Here is a 23,688-nt window from a genome sequence, read left to right on the forward strand (position 1 = left end):
GCTTATCTTTAACTTGATAATATCTACTTACAAAACCAATTATATTTGTAAGAATTCACTAATATGAATGAAGCCAAATTGTCAGTTCCTCTAATAAAGTTCTGTGTGTGTGTGCGTGTGCTCTGAATATTTGCCCAAGAGAATGTGTTGTTATGATTTGTTGTTTTTTGTATTTATGTTTAAAATGCTTCTATTTTAAAAGAAAATTTCTTTTTATAGGCTTTGATTTCTCATTATCTTTATCTTCCATTGGTTTCCATGGAAACCGGGAAATTTTTTCACTCAGCCCAGATCTAGAAAATTGAAAACATTGAGGGACTTTTTATTCATAATGTTGGATATATGTTATCAGGAAAAACACATACACATACACACACATACATCTATTTTGTTGTTCAGCTGAGCATATCAACTATCTTGGTTTTGAAGGGCTTTGGTTTTGGAAGTGAGATTATTATGGAAGCAAACACTACAAAACTTTAAACAATTTGAACTCAGTAATTTATTTAATCTCTTTGGGTTTTAGATAACAATTCTTTGTACTGAAGAACTGTTTAAAAACTAGAAGTTCTATTAATAGCAGTATGTACTGATCACAAAATTTATGAGTTTAGTTCTTTGCAGCCAGCTTAGTTCATTTGATTTCCCATTATTATACATTAAATTTGTATTTTGAATTTATTACATACACTTTCTAAGAAGGATTTGGAGAATTTTTCAAAGAAGATACATGCAAACAGATTGGTATGGTAGAAACTTAAAAAGAAAGCAAATGTGACAGAAAAAAAATAGGAACCATGCCATTCACCATGGGAGAGATTTTTTATTATGAGATGGCACATTATTTAATGGACTATGTCCTCCAAATTAGCTTCATAACTTATACAGGTACAGAGTTGATGTGGCAGGTATTTCAAACAACCTTTGTTCAAAAAGGAAAGGCTATCATTGAAGCACTAATTCAATGAAGGCAATTCCACGAGAAGGATAAAATGGTGTCATCTGACAAAGTATGTACTCTCTGTCAGGAGCAAGACAAAGAGGAAGAGAGGCGCAGGCCCTCTGCATTCCAGGATGCGGGTCGGTGGAAGCAGGGCAGAGCTCATGCATTTGTAAATTCTGGTGCGGTGGCAGTGTATGGGAAGAGAGCGAGAATGAGCCCAGTGTCTGTCCCTTACGCAGTAGTCACCCTCACTACACTACTGCTAGTTCTTAGAATGCCCAGCAGCATTCAGTAAGTATTAATCAGTGATAATGCTTCCTAGGTTACCTCTGAGTTGGTTTTCTGGTGATCCTATGTGCATAGATGAAAAGCTTTCTTCTCCTACTTGTTTGTCAAATTAAGTCTTAGCTGTTCACACTGTAGTTCAACTGGTCTTCATTTGTGATTACAAAATTAGGTGTCCTGTCCTTAAGCCTCCTCGTGCGTCACCATTTGATGTGTGTTGTTGTGAGATCTGACGGTTCTCAGTGACATACCATTGCTCTGTGTGCTAAATACAGGCACGTTGTTGAACGGACTCTCCATTACCAACCTGATTTGCGTTTTTGTCCTTTGCTCATGAAAATCAGAGAATCCCAGCAATTTCCATTTGGATGATGCCATATCCTTGCTCAAGTGCTTATGGCCACACAAGTCATGTTTGTACTAGAGGCCAAAATAGAACTTTAAAAATAATCCTGAGAGAGCAATGCTGATACGCAGTCATCTTGCGATGATGTATGCTCATGAAGGCATAGGATGCCTGGATGATGGGAATTCATGATTAATCCTCAAATTCCATTTTAATAATTTGATAAGAAAAGCCACTCGAAAAGAATACCAACACTTCTTAATACCTACATGTTGAGTTAACTAATTCAGAGCTGATTTCCTTTATATTCTATCAAGGGGATGGTTAGGAAAAGGTTGAGTCAGGAAAACTAAAAGGTTGAGTTAGAAAAACTAAGATTAGTTAATGACTTGGATAAATACTGTTTGGCTGTGTTGGAACTAATTGTATATGAGAGCAACAGGGAAATCAAAATGTTGCCATTTCAACATGTATATACATCTGGTTATATCCTCTGAAGCTATAGAGGATTAAATTATAATGTAGGTGCTGCTGTTCTTCAGTAATTGAATAAAAGTTGAACAGCTAGTTGTTCATATCCCCATGCTTAGATATCCTATAATCTTTCATGAAATAAGTATGTAAGCTCTTTTATGCAGTGTCACGGCAGCTCAGTTTACCATTCAGTTACACCAGTGTGGTTGCTTAGAAGGCCGGTCTAATTTGTCTCCCAGTGCTGAATTTTGATAGCTCTTGCTAAATACAGATAAGAGTTAAGTGGTCTTTGTTCCTTTTCTTTTCACTCAGATGTTTCTTCTCTAAATGTATTTTCAAATTTATTACAGAAGAAAAGCAATGGGGCACCAAATGGATTTTATGCAGAAATTGATTGGGAAAGATACGTAAGTATCAGAAGATTGTCTTTATAAATATTTCAGAATGTGAAAATGAGTTGAGGCATTCTTATATTTAAAACAGGACATGGGAATAAGTAAAACATCTCATTAAGGAGTGCCTGGCACCATTAACATTGTATAGAGATTAAGAGCACTAGATTCCGTTAGACCTGGGTTCAAGACCTCGCCCCTCCACATGTCAGCTGTGTGTGGCTTTGGGATAGTTATTTGTCAGCCAGCAAAAATGAAGCCAGTAGTTACTTTATAGCATTGTTGCAAGGATTCAATGAGCAAATTATCTGCAGAATATTTCAGTAGCCTGCTTACCCTGTAATGTGTTCAAAGAACACTTTTTTAAATGTTAACTCCAGATGTTTCAGTTCTGGCTATATTTCTAAGCAGCTTTGAATATTGAAGCAAGTCAATTAATGTCTGGGCCTTGGTTTTGTAATGTCTTAGCCATTTGGGCAGCCATACCACAATATCAAAAATTGAATGGCTTATAAACAACAAACATTTATTTCTAACAGTTCTGGAGTCTGGGAAGTCCAAGATCATGGTACCAGCAGGTTCAGTGTTGAGTGCCCCCTTTCTGGTTCATAGAAGGCAGCTTCCAGCTACAACCTCACTGGGGAGGCTCTGTTATAAGGACAGCTTTTGCTGTCCCCAATCCATCCTGAAGCGTACTTCCAACACCTGCAGATTGTGCTTTCAGCATGGCCTCCCCTAGTTGAGAAGCTGCAGTAGCTGTATCCTGTCCAGGCTCTTCCCCCAGCATGTTGGCCCACCGGTCTTATTTTCCAGGGTCTCCCACCACACAGCTTCCTTTCCAGGCACGCCATCTTCACTGTTGCCTCTGCCTTTCCCCACGTGAACCATACTGCCCATTCCTGCCTTGGTGCCTTAGTGCAGCCTCTTCCTTACTTCTGACTCCCCTCTGCCCGATCCATCTGGACCAAGAGGTACATGTAGACTCCCTGACTCTTCTAAACCTCACTAATTTCCTCTCCTTTCAAACTCCTATCACTGATGTTTTGTGGTTTGCATATTTTTTAACTTTTCCTACCAAAATACAGACAAAAGATAATTTGCACTTTGTACCCCCCCTACACACACACCATGTTGCTTAACTTAGTCCTTGGTTTACAGGAAATGTGTGATAAATTCTCTCTGAATGTTTTCTTTCATTGACAGTTGATCCCTAGTTGATTTTCCCAGTAGGAAGACTTTGCAAATATCTCTGGGTGAATATCTAAACATATACTGCTCAGCAGTCACCTCCAAAAGTTAAAATCCTCACCTCCTAGAATAAGGAGGCATGTCTCCATCTTTAAGTAGAAGGCTCTTGAAGGAAAATGAATCATTCCTTTATCATTGTCAGGATAATAATTGCTTAATGTGCGCTTGTATTTTATAGAACTCACCTGAGCTGGATGAAGAAGGCTACAGCATCAGACCTGAGGAACCCGGCTATATCCTTTCTTTATTGTTTTAATTGGAATTTTGGCTTTCTCTCAGAAAGCACTATGACAGATTTCGGTTTTGTAAAAGTGCCGAAACCCAAGCTTCCCTAGTATTAGAGATGAATAAACAGCACAGAGAACAGCCTGATCACTAACAAGCAGGCATTCTGCCTTGATCTATTCATAGAAAAGAGAGAGGAGGAGGAGAAAATTGTGCTGGAAAACAATTGTACAAATTGTAGGTACTGGATTGTCTGCTAAAACCTGATGTGGCAATGCCACTTATGGTGGCTGGAAAACAGCCCTTACTTATGTTTTCCCCACGGATCCTCTCTGCTCAGAGAGCAGGTCACACCCTGAAGCACTTTAAACTCATCACAGTTTGTCCTCAGAGTGGCCCTCCTCTCTCCATGGGAAGAGGACATTTACGTGGGCCTTGAAATTCACCACCCTTAGCTGTGTTCCAAGGAAAGGGGAATAAATTCTAACCCTTTCCTGCTTTACTTTCAAATTTTTGTTTGTTTTGTTTTGATTTTCTGCTATCTACGGATACTTCCACTGACTCTCAGTATGATTGCTCTTTCTTATACTCACCGTTGCCTCCCAGTAGAAAAAAGAGTCATGTATCTTTAACTGTGTTCTACCTACCAAAGGAAAGCACTTTTATTCTTCGAGCGAATCGGAAGAGGAAGAAGAATCACACAAGAAATTTAACATCAAGATTAAGCCATTGCAATCTAAAGACATTCTTAAGAACGCTGCAACGGTGGATGAACTGAAGGCATCAATAGGCAACATTGCACTTTCCCCATCGCCAGTGGTGAGTGGTTTTTTTTATGTCAAGCTTTGGTGAGGCTGGACAGACAGCTGCATTCTGCCCATACACGTTCAGCAGATCAGAAACTCCTTAAACTGAAGGCTGCATATGGTCACCATTTTATGAACTCTGTAAACCTGAAACAGCTCATTCTAGCTATGGAAGGCAATGCTCATTTTATATTGCAACTCCTGTACTTTTGAAAATGGTCAAAATGACTGAGACCACATTTCTTTTTGACTTATTCTCCTGCAAACATTTTTCAAAGAAGGAAAAAAAAATAACATAAAGATTATCCGGATATACTTCTGAAACAATTAGAAACAATATGAAGTTTACATACTTACTAATAGAGATTTTTTAAAACATAAAAAAATCAAAAACAAAAAATTAAAACAATATATCATCCTCTTTTATGAAAGAACACATAAAAACTCATGGAAGGGAAACAAAGGAAATTGCTGTTTTTCAGGAAAAAACCTTCTCATTGTTAATGCTTCAAAAAGAACTATTAACCTAATATCATAGATCATAGGCTGAAAAGATATAAAAACTCACAATCTTCATTATATTTTATTATCAAATTGTCTTAAATACTCTTATAATTTAGGCACCTCAAATACAGGTATACTTTATTTATATTAAACAAATTGGTATTTTTCTACAATTAGTACTTCCTTCTCCAATTCTCATCTACTAAATTCCTCCAGTTGCAGAATTCTGAGTTCCAACATTTACAGTGTTTTCTCTGTAGAGTTTGATAAATGCTGCAATTGTTTTCTAAAAATAGCTGTGAAGAGCAGATGAAGGCTCTCCTACCAGCAGCTAATACGTTCTTGGCTTCTTGGCATCTTCTTTAGAGACACGTGATCTCCCCGCGACATTTCCCATGAACGAGGTAGTTAATACCTGCAGAACCATTTTTGAGATGCTCTGGAAATACCTCAACCAGCCTTTCTAAAGGAGTTGTAAGTCACCTGTCCTTTGGGAATAACCATTGCCTGCCTGGTGTGAACCGAGTCTATAACGATGCCTTTTTTAGTGCTTAGTGCTTATAATGGCCTTTACCACTATTGTTAAGAGTCAACTAACATGACAGCTAATAGTAATCAACCACAGCAAATAGTACATCAGGTAATTTTTAATCATATACTCACTTGCCTTCTTAAGATGTATTGTTGAAAAGGGAGGCATGAAATACATGCTTTTTCTTTCCCTTCTGCAATGGAGAGTGCAGATTTTAAACTCACACATTGGTCTGTCATGCAGGTGATTTCTAGCAGTAGGGGCATTTTAAATGCACACACTTTCATTTTTCAGTTGATATCCTTCAAATCATTTTTTTACTTACTAAAAATTTTTTTTATTAATTGGGAAAATGTATTTAAACGCCTGAAACCAATTTATATCCACTTCTTCATGGAATGTAATAAACTTAGTGGGCATTTGGAAGCTACGTGGATAATTGTAAGAAGGCAAGTTCATGGCATTAAATGAATAAAGTTACATGAAAGAAGACTTACCAGAACAATCTCAGACATGCAATATAAATTTGCTGAAAGCTAGTTGAATCTACGAAAGAAATCCCTTCTATCAGAAAGATGTGTGCCCAAGTCATCTGGTAGTTATTCCTCCAACCAGATATGATGCTGCTGAGGGGGCAGCAAGAAGACTGGTTGTTACTCTGAGCTCTGCCCAGCACCTATTTTAAAGTGATATATTGACATGATGTGGTTAAGACTGATAAAAAGCTTCTAGGGAAATCGTGTGAAAACTAGATGGCGACACTCAGAGAAAGTAATCACAGAGTTAGGCTGTTTCTGCAGACCAGGAGCACCACAAACCAGGGGAGCCCAGGACCCCCTACCACTACTGCCCTGCACTCCCAGCCGGCTCCCTCTAATGTGAGAACCTGGCTCTGCCATTACTATGATTCCCAAATATTTGTGATTTTGACACTTAATGTAAGAAAATGAGCAGTTATTGCTACTTTAGGGAAAGGTAAGCCTATTTCTGGGTAAACATAAGGGTAAAGAGAGATTGTAACTGAAAAAATATTCTTGGCTTTAGGATGCTTGCCCTCTTCTAGATAATCCATGCGAACCTATATTTCTCAAATGACAAATATAAAACCTTATCTCCAAATCCAGATAAATAGAAATAACCTTTCAAAATCCAGTTAGTGCCATAATAAAAATGAGGAATGCTTTGTACAACTTTTTTTTAGATGTTTCCAGCCAAATAATCAGACATTCATACATCTACGCTTAATTCCAAAACTAAAAGAGAAATAGGACCTACACCAGCTAATGATATATCAGAATATTTTATTGAGGCTATGGTTCTTATGCTACAAAAGCATCAATCATTACACTAACAGAAATTCCAAGTGGTAAGCTATTCATAACAATGGCTTATGGTGAATTTCTTTTTTTTCAATTTTAATTTTAATTTTAATTTTTTTTTAATTTTTGAGGGGGAGGTAATTAGGTTCTTACTTATTCATCCTTAATGGAGGCACTGGGAACTGAACCCAGGACCTCATGCATGCTAAGCACTCAGTCTACCACTGAGCTATACCCTCCCTTTATGTTGAATTTTTTATTTCTGTTTCTTTTGAAGAATTTTAAGAAAAAGTTGTGTTTCACTTGTTCTTTCCATCTATCTATGAGTATGTATCAATGAATTGTAACCCATTTATCATGAATTGGTTTTTATTTTATTTAGATAGTTTTCCTCTACATGCTACATGATCAAATGACTCGATAAATGAATGAAATGAGTGGATGGGTGGATGGATGAATGAATCATATATAGCTAAGTGTATATATAGTATAAACAAACCTATTTGAAAATTACTCCTCCTCAAAACAAAGCTTCAGCAATGTAGAAAATCAGAGCTTCATTGCTGGCAAAAATCCTACTGTATAAACAAATAAACGTAATTTCAGTCCAGATCTCACCTTGGCCCTTGATTTTTATATAGAAATCAAGTATAATATGGGCCAGAACAAGGCAGAGCATCAAAAAAAGAAGAGGGGAGGATGCAGAAGTTAACTCACAGGCAAAATATGTTCACTTCTAGTCTTATCATGTTGTCGTCTCCTAATGAGATACCACGCTGATAGGGTAAAGAAGGAAAATCACCCCAGTTTTGGTCATTGATTTGGGATCTGTATGAGTTAAAATACAGGTAGAGCTACTTTAACAGAAACCAAAATGGTTTTGACTTTAACAAAGTAGATGGTTTACTTCTATCACACAAAAGAGTCAAAACCAGTACGCAGTCTAGATGCATAGTAGAGTCTTTCTCCAGGGGTTATTCAAGAACCAGGGGACTTTCTGTATTATTGCTCCACCTTTTCGAGGGTGCTGCTGCCTTATCACCATGAAACACCTCCATGTTCCAGCCTTGGGATGGAGGAAGGAGAACATAAAAGGCAAGTGGTTTCCTTTAAAGGTTTAAGTCAGAAATTGTACCCATCACCACCACCCAGATCCCATTGGCCATAACTTAGTCACATGGCCATATTATTTGGAAGAGAGTCTGGGAAATGTAGTCTTTGGCTGGATACACATATAACCAGCTAAAATTCAGGGTTCTGTTACTAAAAGACAAAGGAGTGAATGGATATTGGTGGACATTGACACAGTCTGTGCCACTTCTGTCCCATTTAAGTAATATCAGATTAATTTGGGGAATTATTGGGAAATGAGATTTTTTTCCCCCTATTTGTCTTAAAATTATTCCCAGAACCTATTGAAACTAGGAAATTTCCTTTTAAAGATTTCTAGTCACTAATTTCTAAATACCAGTGACATTATGCTATGTGCTAGCCAGCAGCAAGGTGAAAAGAAACACATTTAAGTAAGATACCAACCTGCCTGGTTGATACAGACCCCTCCAACAGTAAGAGGACTCCCTCTGCCTTACAAAGTGCACTGCTTTTGGAGGAAGGCTGTTTCATTGTAGGAAGAAATTTATTAAACCCAAATGCTGTCTCCGTATAACTTTTATTCATGTTATAGTTGTGCTCTTTGAAGGATGATAAAAGGACAAAGTCCCTCCTATTCTCAGCAGGTTTTCCATGAAGCATGAAGCTTACCGATGCCAGCTCCAAATTTGGTGTGCAGGATGTTTGTTAAGGAGTGACCTTGGGCTCGACACCCATAGGGTAGGGTGGGCAGAGGAGAGGTTAGGCTGTTTTGCACATCCAACAACAGCCTAAGCTAATCACATGGGGAACTCTTGAGCTAGAATGACCCTTCAGGGTTGCTCTGAGTTGGGCTGAGATGGATAACCTTTATACTGTGACATCAATCAGTACCCCAGTATGGGCAGGCTAAGAAAGGGCATGACCTTGGCCAAGGTGTCTCTTTGCAGCTGAGTCGGATCCTCAAGTGTTGACAGTTGAAGGCTGTCTGCCAACAGCGCTTCTAACAGTTGGTGCAAGAAACCCTTCTGAAGACAAATCCACATGGCATATTTTGGCACCTAGGGTTACCACCTCCTTTTCCAAGTGCTTTCTGGCCATTTGTTCAAATAATTTCTTCCAGAATTTTGGGTCAATAGGAGGCAGCCATGTACTAATAGAAAGAGTGTAGCACCTGGATTCAGACAGGCAGGACACCAGGCCCAGGTCTGCCAGTTTACCTGTGTAACCTTAGGTAAGTCCCCAGATTTGTCCTAAGACTGTATTTCCTTTTCTGTAAAGTGAGGATAATAATGGTCTTTATGGAGTTTTGATGCAGACCATCGTTGGAGGATCAAATCTTCTTGGACTTTTTGTTCCCTTTGCTTAGCACAGTACATGGCACACATTAGGCACTCGGAGAGTTATTCCATAAGTGAGCGAATGAAGAGTCTAGTGACATACCTGGTGCATATGTTAGTACTTCCTGATTGTTCATTTCTTTGTTACTACTTGTATTAGCCAGGGTTCTTTAAAGAAACAACTGACAGGAGGTAGGTATATATGTGTATAGATAAACAGATGAGAGAGAGCGAGAGATGACAGATGATAAATCGATTTGTTATAAGAAATTGGCTCACATGATTATGGAGGCTGAGAAGTCCCACAATATGCTGTCTGCACACTGGAGACCCAGGAAAGCTGGAAAGATCATTCAATCTGAGTCTAAAGGCCTTGGAATCAGAAAAGCTGATGGTGTAAATCCCAGTCTGAGGGCAGGAGAAGATGACATGAGATGTCCCAGCTCAAACAGTGAGGCAGGAGAATGGGGTGAATTCCTCCTCTCTCCACCTTTTTTTCTATTCAGTCCCTCTGTGGACTGGGTAAGGGAAAGGCAATCTACTGAGTCCACCAACTCAACTGCTAATCTCATCCAGAAGCACCCTCACAACCCATCCAGAATAATGTTTAATCTGGGTACCTGATAGCCAATCAAGTTGACACTTAAACTAATCATCACAATAGTATGTATGTGTGTCCTTGTGTGTGTGTATATGTATGTATTTTTCTATGTTTATATATATATATATATATTTTTTTTTTTTTAAGTCTAACTTTTGCTCCTTTAGTGAGAGTCATGGCTTTGCTTCTCCATTTCTAGTCTCCTACCCTAAAAGCATTCTGTCTTTTCATGTCCTGGATTATAATGTATCTGCATTTCAAGTCTTGAATTCAGTTAAAGAGGTTTGGGTAATCTCTTGCTTATCTTTTAAAAAAATGTATTGAAGTACAGTCAGTATTTTTTAACAGACTTTATTTTTTATTTTTTAAATTTTTGGTGGGGTGGGTAATTAGGCTTTATTTATTTATTTAGAGGAGGTACTGGGGATTGAACCCAGGACCCCATGCATGCTAAGCCTCCGCTCTACCATTTGAGCTGTACCCTCCCACTTCTTATTTTTAGACTTTAATTTTGAACCAAGTCGGATCCACCTTTTAGAGGAACTACTTTTAAACCATTTTTTTTTTATATGGACATTTGTGATTGACATTTCTTTAAACACAAATAGAAACTTTATACTTACCCCTGAAGGAACTGGCATATACTGGGAAGGACACTGGAATCCGATTGTCCTGAACTCAACCTCTGCTAACGGTACCACTTAGGCAAGTTTCTTAAGCCTAAGATACTGAGTCTCAGTTTCTTCATCTCTAAAATGAGAATAATGAACACCTACCTTACATGATAGTTGTTGGGATGTCCACCTTTTTCTGCTAATAAAATGTAAAGCTCTTTCCCTTAAAGGAGGAGATGGAAACAGAGACGTGTTCCACTATTTGCTTGCACTCATTATAGATACTACGTTTAGAGATTATTTTATTGTTGTTGTTAGAATTGTCTGCAGAGCCTGGGGTACATTTTTAAGAAGTTCATTAATGGTGATAAATCAGGTAACCCAAACAGCCAAGAGTCACGTAGGGCCAGGACTAGTAATTGTTTTGAGTAGCAAACTAGGAAAATGTGTACTTAAAATAACTTGTTTTGTGGTTCCTGTGGACCGGTCTTGAAGCTCTTTCCAGAACTCTTTCCATTCCTAAACTGTTTTAACATCAAAATCCCCTGAATGAGTAAGATGCTTCCTCCAGAGACCGCACTGAAGGCTGACATTCACAGTGGGATCCTCTACTGTGTATCTCCGCCAAATTTATTTCATGGAGAGAGGACATCGTTTCCCACCCCTCTTCCAATGAATTCACCAGATATTTGGTAAATAACTTCTACGTAGCAGGCACTGAGAGCTAATATCAGAAATACAGGACAGAATGGGTCCAACCCTCTGGCTAACATTCTAACTACACATTTATCAGAAAACAACGTAGCACTAATGTCGCTAGCAGCGCAGAGAGGCTGAACTTCCCCTCATGGTCCAAACGCCTGCCTGTCTCCTATTCAGTTTCCTGACTGAAGGGACCCTCTGCAGTCAGCTTCCCCTGTGGCTCCCAATGCACAGTCTCTTGCTTCCTCACACCTCACAGGATCTGAGAGGGAGACATTCATTTCGTACAAAACCCACAGGGGCACACATCTTTTCAGCCATGTGCTTTGCTTACTAGGTACGTTGAAGCCTCTGGCTCCCGCAGCTTTCATGGAATCAAGAAGACAAATGCTACATTGTAGTTCTTAGCACAGTATCATCTTTTCCTCTTGTGAGCTGCCACTGATTCCTTTCCTTTTGTTCTTCGGTGAACCAAGAATCACTGCTGACTTACCTTGAGCAATTGTCTTTAACTATAAGCATTCATTTCTGTACTGACTACAGATTTTTGCTCTGGAATAAGTCAAAACTAAGTTTGCGTTCTGGCTCTGCACTCATTATCCATATGACCCTGGGTAAGTTACATAAACCTTTAAGCCCCAGTCCAGGCTTAATCAAATGTAAGATCATTTTAATAATACTATCCACCTCGTAGGATCCTTGAAAGAATTAAGGAAGTAGTGCGTGTAAAGTACTCAGTACTTTGTAAGTAGATTTATGTATGTAAAGCCCAAAGGAGTTGCTTGGTAAATGATAGCAATTATTAATCAGAACAATAGAGTGTGTCTCATGGTGACTACTTGTAAACATCCTCTAAGGTCACGGACCACTTAGAGAACTTATGATGGTGATGGTGTTGGTGGTTGGCAGTTGTGAAAGTCTGAGTGCTGACTGTGTGTCAGATGCTTCACATGTATTAATTCACTTATCCCCACAACAACCCAATAGGTATGATTATTACCCTCATTTTACAGATAGGAAAACTGAGGCATAAAAGAATTAATCAGCTAATCCAAGACGTCACGGTTAAGTCAGTGAAGTTGCTCAGATTTAAACTCAGAAGTTCTGGCTTCTAATTCAGAACTCTGAACCACTGTGCTGTACCACTTTTGATAACAGCTATTGGTTCTCTTCCCAGAAAACTAAATTAAAAGCTCGCTAATCATCTCAAACATTTTACAAATAATTTCTGAGTACTCACGACCCCTTTGAAGACCATCACTTTGATGGTGCCTGGGACCCCGCCGTGGGGCCTGCTCCATGCCTTCTTCCACATGGCGGGAGGGCGAGGCTGAGCTGACAGGTCAGGCAGGCTGCCTTGCTGCTGTGTCTGCTTTGCTTTAGTTGTTAAGGGATGACACCTTGTCTTTCTATGACTCATCTATTTCGGTTCCCTCTGATCAATCAGTCAATCAGTCAGCAAGGATTTTTTATGGCGACGGTTCATGATAACTAGTGGTTTATGTTTTCTAACCACTGTCACGACCAGAAAGATGAAATGAGCAGGTACACCACTAAGCAGACAGGGAGGTGGTGATCGCCCTGTTTTACAGAAGGAATCAACTCAGAAAGATCAAGAGGCAGCTGAAGGTTCAGGGGCCCGGACTAAAACTCCAGCATCTGCCTCTTTTCTGTGAAGTTAAAACCACAGTGTATTTTCTCACCTACGTTGAATCAGGGTCTACTATTCAGTTATCTTTCTATCCCTCTCAGCTTTAATGCCCTGCTGTGAATTCTGGCCCAAGAATCTCTGTGGGAAGCTCTCTGTTTTAGGGGCAGGTTGAGTGTGCAGCGAGAGGACCAAGAAAGAGCACTTCCTTGAAGCACACTGGTTAAGGAGGAAGCACACAGGCCTTTGAGTCTGTATCTTATTGTCTGCGTGTCCATGTGCAAACTCCTTAACTCAGAGCCTCGGATCCCAAGTCTGTAAAATGGGAATAATGATCCTACCTTCTCAGGAATGATGTAAAGATGGCAGGAGATAATGTTGCAAAATGCCTGCTTCAGTGTCTGTCACTGAGGAAGGGGCTCGACAAGCATCTGTTCCTTTTGAGCTCCATTTCCCTCTTCCCTAACTTCAGAGACTTGTGGGAAGCAGAAAGAAAATAAAAATAGCGAGGGAGGACTTGAGCAAAGTCGAGGAAAAGAGGGCTGAGCAAAATGAGCGAGTAGGAGTTGACCTACCCTGGCATGTGTGCTCATGCCTCCTCCCTTTCCCCTGCAAAATTCAGTGATACCAGGAGTTAAAGAATTTGACATAGAGTTATGAAGGAGCAATTAGTTTAATCTTGTTCCTGGAGATGTGCTATCCACAACGGAGTTATTTAATCAAAATATAAGGGGAGGGGGAGATAGCTTTCAACTGAGGACGATCTGGTGCTGTTTGTCTATTCCAGGTGGCCCACCCACCCTGCCACCCCCAAATTAGCCTGCCAGAGAGCAAAATCCCTGAATTTGCTGCTGCTTGGTAACACCACCCCCTTTCCTGTCCTCACTTTGGCAGAAGGTTCAGCACCCCATTGAGTTCAGTAAAAACAAAGAGTCATCAGTGGGGGAGGAGAGCTTCAGTCTCCTACACGCTGGCATTTGCTCCCAGCAGAAACTCTGCACGGTGCAAGGGGAGGCTAAAGATGGCATGCATTCTGATGCTAAGTGTTCAGCCCAGACCTCCTGTGCAGCGAGCTGGAGGGAAGAGGCTCAGTCTGGGTTCTGCCCATCAAGGAGACTTCGTAGGGCAAACATGATTTGGGTTGGGTCTAGACCAGGAATATCAAGCATGGAGCACGGAAACTGCCACTCCCCATCCAGACCTTCAGTAGACATTGCAACTGGGTCCCACATCCCAGATGCAGTCTGAGAAGCCCCCTCCAGACACAGCTGCAAGCAGCCTGGCCAGAACCACCTAGGAGTGGCATGTGAGATGTACCTCTTTTTCTCCAGGCCTTAGAGAGAAAAATAGATGGGGAAATGGGTGGGATCTAACTGTCTCAAAATACATTCTTCTCTTTCTTACATTATAATAAGCTATGGACCATCTGCAGAAGAGTTTCTTTCATATCTGAATGTTTGTTCTTTCTTTCATTACTAATTACTTTTCCTAGAGAATTCTCTGTTGCTTCCATTTCCTGATCTTTAAATAAAAATACCATTTTTTCAAACCCTTATGCCCCCACCCATGGTAGTAAGAAGAAATCTCTGAGCTGTGGTATGTTTCGATCTCCTTGCAAAATGAGCAAAAAATGAGTTCAATCTGGATTGCCTTTGTCATTATTTCTCCAATTAATGTTGGTTGTACCCTCTGAATACAGGGTATTTTGCTTCCCTTCGTGAGGTATAAGAGAATTTCCTTGCATGACTCTAAATTCTTTCATTGTGTTCTACTATCTCAGACCACCTGATCTGATTGGGCGTTCCAGAAACATGAACGACAGGGTCAGAGATCTTAAACCCTCAATTTCTGTTATTCACTTAAAATCTAATTGAATGAGACAATATACCCACAATATTGACGCATAAAAATGTTTGGGTGTCCTCAACTAGAGGTAGCAAATTCTTGAATTATATGCTTTTAATTACAATGCTAATTATCAAAAAAGCTAGCTTTTATATCTTCAAGTTCTTCTGTCTTGATTGTGTTAGTCCTACTGGTATGGAGTTGAATTTAAAACCATTTTTCTTAGCTAATGGTGTAATCAGGGTAGAATGGGCCCTGTAAAGAAGCAATCATTTTGGAAAATAAGTTTGTAACAGAAGAAGAACTTGTGAATAATTCAGTAAGCGTTGGGTTTATAAAAATTAATCCTGCACCCAGAAGTTATAGGTTCTTAGTCCTTCTTTAATGGGGCCTTTCCTCAAGAGTCTATGACACTGAGTAACGTGCAGTAGGTACTTAGAAGATACTTGTTCGTTGACTGGACAGATGGATGCTTGTCCCTGTGGGAAATTATACAGAACTTGATGTTTCACTGTGATATAATGAAACCTATCTCTCTCACATTATTTTATAAAGACAGCAAATTTTTTATCTTTTCTCCTTCAATTCAACCAAGTGTTTCTCCATTATTGAATGGATGAACAATATGAACACTAACTCTGTTTATTCTCTTACAGGAGTTATTTGTAAGTTCTTTTCTAAAGCTTATTAATGTGTTCTTATTTTCTGTGGGTGCTAATTTCCTCTCATAATTCTGTTCCCCAAATCCCGTACATTCTAATGAGGTGCCTGTTTTCTCATCTCAAGTCTCAGATTTCAGTCACTTCGTGGTCCCTGACCTTGAGAATAAAGGATAGATACTTTATTACCTTTTTTATACCATTTATTTTTATACTAAAGGGTTTCTATAAATATACAAATAATAGTGTAAAAATAACTGTAACAGTATGAAAAAACATCTATCCTATTGTTCTTTGAAGGAGAATTTTTTTAGTGCTAGAAATAATCTACAGCAATGAATGTACTTCTTAATTGTTTTAGAAAAAAATCTTAGAGTGTGAATCACTCATATTAATGATGTCAGGAAATGCTTCCTCAGACGTGGAGTGGTGGGAGGGGGGATTTCATTTCTAAACAGAATGAAGGTGAGATTTCCTTCTGTCTCTTATATTGTCTGAAGGACAGTCACTAACTGCCCATGGACCTTAGGAACTATTGCTTCAAATCAGCCACCCGCACAGCAGTGGTACAGAGCCATGCATGCCGGGCTGAGCTAATTGTCCTGAAGTGGCTGGCACAGAGGGAAGGCAAGATGGACTGCTCTCATTCTGTTTTGCCCCGCCGAAACTCCCTTTCTACCTCCTAGCCCATTGGAAGCCCAACTTTATTTTATTTTATTATTTTATTTTTAACATGGTACATGGGGAATCAAAATAAGCTTCCAAAGAGTAATGAAAAACAACAACATATGTCCCCTCCAGGTGTTTTCTGGTCTTGTTTCATCTGTTTCATCAATGCCTCTTCTCAACAACCAACAGTGACTAAATGTCCACGCTGAGGACTCCTGATAAGTAACAGTCATGAGCCACGCTGAAGCAGAGGGAAACCGGTCTCCACAGTGGCCTCTGAGAGCCTCGTGGTGGGGACACCCCCAACCCCAGACTAACACCTGCCACCCTTCCTTCTCACTCCATTCCCTCCCTCTCCTCGGCATTCCCTCTTCCCCTAGGGTGGCACTGCGACCTCCCTCTCAACTTCAGGTGCTTCGTCAAGTCCCCTTCTCAGTGAGCCCTCCCCTGACCACCTTATTTAAAGTCACAAAGCTCTCTTTCTTGGCATTCCCAAACCCCCTGTATTTGCTCTACTTTTTAAAATTGCATATATCATCTTCTAAAATACTAAATACTTTGCTTTTTTATTATATTTATTATTTATAATCTATCTCCTCCCTGTCCCCACAAAAGCTCATTGAGCAGTTTTGTCTGTTGCTCCTATTGCTTTGCTCACTAATGTACCGAGAACAGTGTCTGGTCCTAATTAGGTGCCCAATGAATACTCATTAATGGTTTAATAAATGACTAAATCATCCTTTTGCTCCTTGTGAATACCTGACTAGTCAGACATAACTGATAGGAAGGAGTTACATCAATAAGAAAATCTCATTTGTTAAAATATAAAGACTCAAAATATAGCCATCCTATTTTTAAGGTTAAACAATTGTAGACTCTTAAAAAGCTTGGAAATTAGATCTGGCTTTTTGTGTCTTGATCCCACTCTATAAAACTTGATGCCAAAAATTCCCATGGCAACTCAGTTCCTCATTAAGAGGACGGGGGTATATTTAGAGCACAAAATCTCCATGGAAGGATCATTGAAATTGTGGTGTATATTTTCTCTATTCACCTCTGTTAGCTTTAGCTCTGGGTCTTAAACAGAATTCAATCTTAAATGCTGCTGATCTCCAGCCCTTCATGCAGAAAGGAAGGCTTCGACAAGACCTAACTTGAATGACTGCTTGCGTTAAAAAGCGATTTGGGATAATGCAGCCAGAGAGAGATTTTCCATTTGCAGAGGGTAGGGGTCTCTGGGCTCCTTGGAAAGCCGTTGATCATAAGGCTGAGCTACCTTTCAACAAGGCTTGCAAATTAGAGAATTATGTTGCTCAGACCATCAGACAGGAACATCCCTGCACTTAGAGACAATTCACTGGTTATATTTTACATGTATGTAAATTCAACCCAAATTGTTTCTGTGAACACGAGTACCTGGAGGTATAAAGCTCTTTTTCTGTCCTTTTATTATCTTTTCCATAATTAAAAATAACTCTGATGCGATTAGCTCTTTTTCAATCAAGAAATATCTTTGTTTTCCCCAAAAGAGAATTGTCTTGTCATGTTTTTTTCTTTGTTCAACATTCTGAAGAAACTCCCAAGAGGTCATCGCCTAGGTGTTGATAGCTGCTAACAATTACAACATGTTGAGTAAAGATGGTTTAATCATCATAGAGCCTGGAGTAGGAGTGAGGGGTGAGCCCTTATCATCTGTGTGTTCATGTTTATTCCTCTAATTCTAATTTAATCAAATGCATTTCATTCTAGAAAAAGGCTGAGAAATTTACCTTACAATCAGAGTTTAATTCCAAGATCTGAAATCATGCCTAGAAACACAAGCTTACTTGCTGAAAAGCTCATTCTGAGACCTGCGATGATAGACAGGCGTGATCTATTAAACTCCTTCCTTTGGAAAAATCCAAGATTATCTTCCAGGCTCTGTGATCTGTTAGCTTTTAGCTCTGTCATTTCTAAATCCCAGTGCTCATAAGGGCTTGAAACTGGATTCAGTCTGTTTAGGGGAATTGGGCTCTGCCACGCGCCCACCCCAACCCAGCTCCCTGGAGTTAGACAAGCGGGGATCCAGTCCCAGCTCTGAATCTTTGTAACCAGGTGACCTTGGAACTCATCCAAGCCTCCTTTTCCTCCTTAGTAAGCTGGAGATAATGACACCAACCTCATGAGGTAAAACAGTAATAGTAAAATTCTCAGCAAACGTTAGCCGTCACTGCCATCCACATTTTTAATTTTCACAACAGTTCTACAAGGCAGCAGTCTTCCCTGCTTTGCAAACTATGGGATTGAGGAACAGTGTAACTTGCTCAAAAGCATCCAGAAAATAAGGGGTTAAGCTAATTTGCATATGTAAAAACTCATGCACTTCCTTCCATGACAACTCCTTTGAAGCTATTTAACCCCAAAATTCTTTTGTTTGTAAATTAAGGACTTGGACCTTAAATTTTTTCATTTCTCTGTGCTATTTATTAGGGTCTAGTCTGAAAGCAGCACCAAGGCTGTGGGTCCTATCTTGAGCCTCAGTTATTCTGAAGTAGTCATTTTTTTGCTATAGGAGAACATTCCACCCTGGAGATCTGATCACATAGCTCTACACTAATGTTTGTGCAAAACAGTGCCACTTCCTTGGAGCCTTTGTAACATCTATTAGCGCCTGAGTTCACTAACGGGCAGAGAGATCGACAGTTAAATAGGAGCTCAGTGATACATTCACAGGAGCTGGTAAAGGAACCACTACCACTGGGGCCATGTCCCTCAGGCTGTATACAGTTCAGCCTTATTGCAGAGACCAGTTCATCTTTCTATATTTTAAAAGACACTGTGCTTCAAACATTTGTATCATGTTTTAATGACCATAAAAAGAAAATTCAAAAACATGCTCTGAGTGCCTACTGTGTGCCTCGCACTAGGCTGGGGCTCAGCGAATCCATGCATAACCATTACTTGAGAACGGATAATGAAACAGAGACACCTAAATAACACAGAACAAAATAAGAACTGCAAAAAATATACTAGCAACGTGTGCCTTTGTTTTCTCTGAGGCTAGAGATGCCAGGGAATGATTTATTCTGACTGGAAAGCTTGGAAAAGGCATCATGGAGGAAATGTTAATGGCCTTGAAGAATAAGTGAGATAGTAATGAAGGGAGAGGGGGAAGCATTGAAGGCTGAAGAAGCAGCTTGAGCAGAAGGCAGGGACACATATGAGTGGACTGCACCTTTGGGAGACACGAAGGAGGGTCTGCAGCTAAGTGTAGGCTTCATGTAGACAACAGTGCAAGATGAGGGAAGCCAGAGCCTATTATGAAGGCATTAAAAGACAGAATGAAGCTTGCATTCTATTTTCTGAATAATGGGTTTTCAATGGGCAGAGTAATACATTCACATCAGTATTTTTGTAAAATAATTCTAAGGGTAGTACGAAGGATGGATTCAGGAGATAAAATACGGAGGAGGCTGAAGGAGTGCATACTACTGTAAGCAAGAAATGAAATGAAATTCAGACAGTTGCTGAGGAAATAAAAGAGCACTCCCAGGGGCCAGGGGCCACTCACCAGGAAAATAATTTGTAATTGCCCATGGAGAGTGAGGGCAAGTGAAAAATGGGAAGAGAAGTGACAGTTTGAGCCAGGGTATCTTGGGAGAAGATAATAGATGCCAGTTTTCCCTGATAAGATTGGAAATTTTGGAAAATCTGCAACACATTCGTGGAATTTTCCAATTCCTTTCAATATTACAAAGCATAATCTTCTATTTTCAAAGTACAAATCTACTTGATAAAAGTCAACCATTCAAAAGCGAGCTTAGAATGTACTCAAATGGAGGCCACACCTATGCCCTTTATAACTTGAATTTGTAGAGGATGCAAAACTACTTCAACGCATCTTAGCTTTCCAGCTGGGACTCTTTAGCAAAAAGATTAATAACAGAAAAATGAACATAAGTCTATTAACATGTCTGTTTCACGTATACCGGGCCGATACTCAGGAAAAATGAGTAACTCAAAGAAGTGGCTTCAGAATTTACGATTGAACACCATCTTCACAGGGATGGAGGCTTCTTAGGGGAGAGTAAATGATTTTTAAGGAACATGAATGGGCCCTTAGAAGCATAGATGAGAAGTATGATAGTTTGTGATAAAGTTTCTCTGAATATGGTGTCAACTTCTGGTCTCCTGTCCTCTGATGAGTCAGTCCTGCTTGGTTGATGAAACTGTTCAGAATATTGATTTCCTTTTGGAAGATGTATCTTTAGGCAGATTATGGGAGTTCAGAGAAAGCCTCTCCTTGCATTTGCTCTTTTCATGTGCCTACAGCTCAAAACATTCAGTATGGCAAAGTGGCATATTTGGGGGTGGTATAAAGCCAGCAGCCGGGAAATGGCCGGATCAGACACCCACAGGAAGCATTTATAAGAGCAATGCCGTGGAGAGCTGCTTTAAGGAAGGTTACTCTGAATGTTGAGTTGTATCTTCTTGAATATACCTTTCATCGCTTTCATTGTCTCTTTATTTTTTCCTCCCCATGCCTGCACTTTTAGAGGAAAAGTCCGGTAAGAAATAAGTCCTTTCTATATCTTGGCCAAACATTATTTACTCTGTACATGTTCTGTATATCTGATGACTGACTGTATTTAACACCTAAAACCGATTCCGAACTTTAAAAACAAACCTTTATGAACCAGGGCAAGGGCTAACTATGCCCTATGGGGAAAAAAAGGAAGTTGGTTGTTAAGTGATTTTACAAGCCTGTGATTAAGGGCCACGGGGTAATTTTGTAAAGATTCACCTCTGCCTCAGTCATAGGCATGTGATCAAATATTTTAGTATTAAGTTTCATTTATTGCAGCTTCCACTTGGTTTAGTCCAGCTACATATACTTACCATGAGCTAGGCGAACTTTTTTTTAAGTTAATTTTCTTTGAACGTACAACATGATAGCATGTCCCTGAGTGAACGCTAGTGAAGGTGGCCTAGGAAAGGGAAGTTGTCCTCTTTTCTTCTTTTTTTCCCCAGTTAGTCAGAAAAATTATCCCCTCCTGGAGTTGTCAGAGACAGAGAAGGAAAATCTTTATAAAGTGCGAATCATCTCTTATGTGGTTCATTTTACTACCAGGGTAATTCTTAGTGGTAGCACAAATTGGATACGAGGTACCTCCATCTTTTTTTTCTTTTAAGCAACAATGAAACAGATCTATATAAAAAGAAAATACATTGTTCTTGTCTCGGCTGCCTGGTTTATTGGGAAGATGTTCCCAGGATGCTGACACACAGCTGACACAGGCGACCTCTCCACTGGAAAATATGAAAATGTTGTGTTTCCATGTTAACACGCACCACGAAGTGGTTGCTTGTCTATTTAACTCACCTAAGTGGATGCTGCAATCAGTACTGTAACCTCCCATCCTGCCATTGACCCAAAGCTGGCAGTCCCTGTACCACGCGCAGGAGATGCTCTGGTAGCAGGTCATGTGATTGGAGGAAGGAAGAGAAGAAGATGTAGGAAGAACAAAAAAAGCAGAGTCAGACCATTGCAATTTATCAAAATGTGGACCCAATGATTTTTGTTTCCAAGAATAAAACCAGTACCTATTATAATTATTATTACTAAACTAAATGACCTACTTCTGAGTAATTGGGAGTCAGTTTCATGTTATGTGACATGCTGTGACGTACGTATCATTGGCGCCCTTCAACAACCTTTCTTTGTATTTTGCCAATTTCATTTATTCTTCTTGACCCTGAATTTATCTCTGAATTATCCAAATTTGGCCAATTGAAATACTAAGTGGCCTGAAGTTTCCTAAAGTGGTGCTTTAAAAATGTCTTGTTCCTCATTATCTTTCCTCCTCCTGTGTTGCTCTGACAGCAATGTCAACCACAAGTGTTCCTTTTCCTCACTAGCTGTGTGTCTTTAAAGATGATTCCTCTCCTATGCGCCTGCCTCATTCTTCCTTGGAAATGTCCATGTTGTTGACGCTTAGCCCACTCAACTTTTAGTGGTATCTTGGTTAGTTACAGGTGCTTTGTCTCTCTTCCCAAATGGAGTTTCAGAAGATCATCTCTCCAAGCCCTGCTGGATGTGATAGGCATTCACTGTCATCTGACTTGTAACAGACACAGAAACAAATTCAACTATAGACAAACGCATACCATTGAGGGGGAGGGGAGGGTGATTTCCCATAGGTTCTTGCCTGATAGATTGTTTTCACCCTAAAGCATTTAAGAGCAAATAAGAATATTGGCTAGGATCATAGTAATAAACACAATGATCATATATTCTAATTCTTTCCTAGAAAATTCTCTCACTGAATCACTGAGTTTGCTGTGACTAGACTGTATAAAAATAATATTTGTTTGGCGCTTTGTGGCTTTTCACGCTTTTTCCTGTTTCCCTACAGCACTGAATTTTTAGCAAATGAGGATGTTGTAAAGCTTCAAGACCTGAGGCTGGTTATTTAGCGATTTTGACAAGCCAGATTGTGTTTGGTTACTTCTTTTTATATATATCTTAAAACACCCGCATTGGCTAGGACTAAAGTTAGCTGAATTTAAATTAATCCTTTTGTGCAAAAAATAACCAAACAAAGCTGATGTGGGGTAAGGACACTGTGGGTACTTCGAGGACAGATCCAGAAGTATCTTCTCTTAGGAGGGCATATTCATACAGCAAAGTATATATATTGTAGAAATACAAAATGTTCTGACCAAAGATCTTCATTCTAGCAACCAAATCATAAATCAGTAGTGCATACTCACTTTGAAAATAGCGTCAAAGTACAAAGTAAGACTTATCTCCAGGCTGAACATAAAAATGGAAGTAGAGGAGAAAATAAAATGTTTTTCAATACCTTCTCCAGGATGCATCAGAAGATCGAGGGAAGACTAGGAATTGCACAATTAATGTTTAATCAGGAACACAGGAAGTTTGTGCAGAAAACAAATAGACCAATTGCAAATTCCTTGTCTGAGTAATCAAGTGAAGTAATAACAGTAGACAAAAAAATTTACTGAGAGCTTATTATGTGTGATACAAATGTCTGCAATCAGAGACAAATTGGCCACCTGCAGTTTCTGAACAACAGAATGGATGTTTTGTTTGGTTGTGTAGTTAAAAACAATCTCAGCACCGTTTAAAAAACAGAATCTTTGAAATTAATTAAAAAAATCAAGATATGCATCTTCTCTGATGACTCTGAAGATCCGGCAGCCCTAGGTCCAAATTTTTACACTGCAAACATGGGTGCACCCACCTGGAGGTTAGTTCCCCAGAGCTTTGTGAAGCACGTGTGCCCTCACACACGGCACCCCTGCTCCTTGCCCTGCACACTACTGAGTTTGCAGTTTAACACAGAAAGAGTTCGGCTTACAGAATCTATCAGGACCAGACCCTGAATGAGTTTCCTTCCATCTTCGAAGCCAGTTCTATATAGTGGTAGAGCAAAGATAGACC

General features: G+C 39.6%; 1 protein-coding gene across 12 annotated transcripts in view; it reads left to right on the forward strand.

Moving 5' to 3' along the window:
- The window catches only part of SGIP1 (SH3GL interacting endocytic adaptor 1), a 184,429-nt gene that overhangs the window by 88,866 nt on the left and 71,875 nt on the right, over window positions 1-23,688 (forward strand). For 6 of the 12 annotated variants that reach the window (XM_032494517.1, XM_032494518.1, XM_032494519.1 and 3 more), the window contains 4 exons: window positions 2,399-2,455; window positions 3,867-3,921; window positions 4,557-4,732; window positions 20,777-20,788. In XM_032494517.1, the coding sequence (XP_032350408.1) occupies window positions 2,399-2,455; window positions 3,867-3,921; window positions 4,557-4,732; window positions 20,777-20,788 (300 nt within the window). The remainder of the gene's footprint in view (window positions 1-2,398; window positions 2,456-3,866; window positions 3,922-4,556; window positions 4,733-20,776; window positions 20,789-23,688) is intronic. The other 6 variants (XM_032494521.1, XM_032494523.1, XM_032494524.1 and 3 more) reach the window with 1 other exon arrangement.

The sequence above is a fragment of the Camelus ferus genome, chromosome 13, assembly GCF_009834535.1.
Source record: "Camelus ferus isolate YT-003-E chromosome 13, BCGSAC_Cfer_1.0, whole genome shotgun sequence".
Classification (NCBI taxonomy): domain Eukaryota; kingdom Metazoa; phylum Chordata; class Mammalia; order Artiodactyla; family Camelidae; genus Camelus; species Camelus ferus.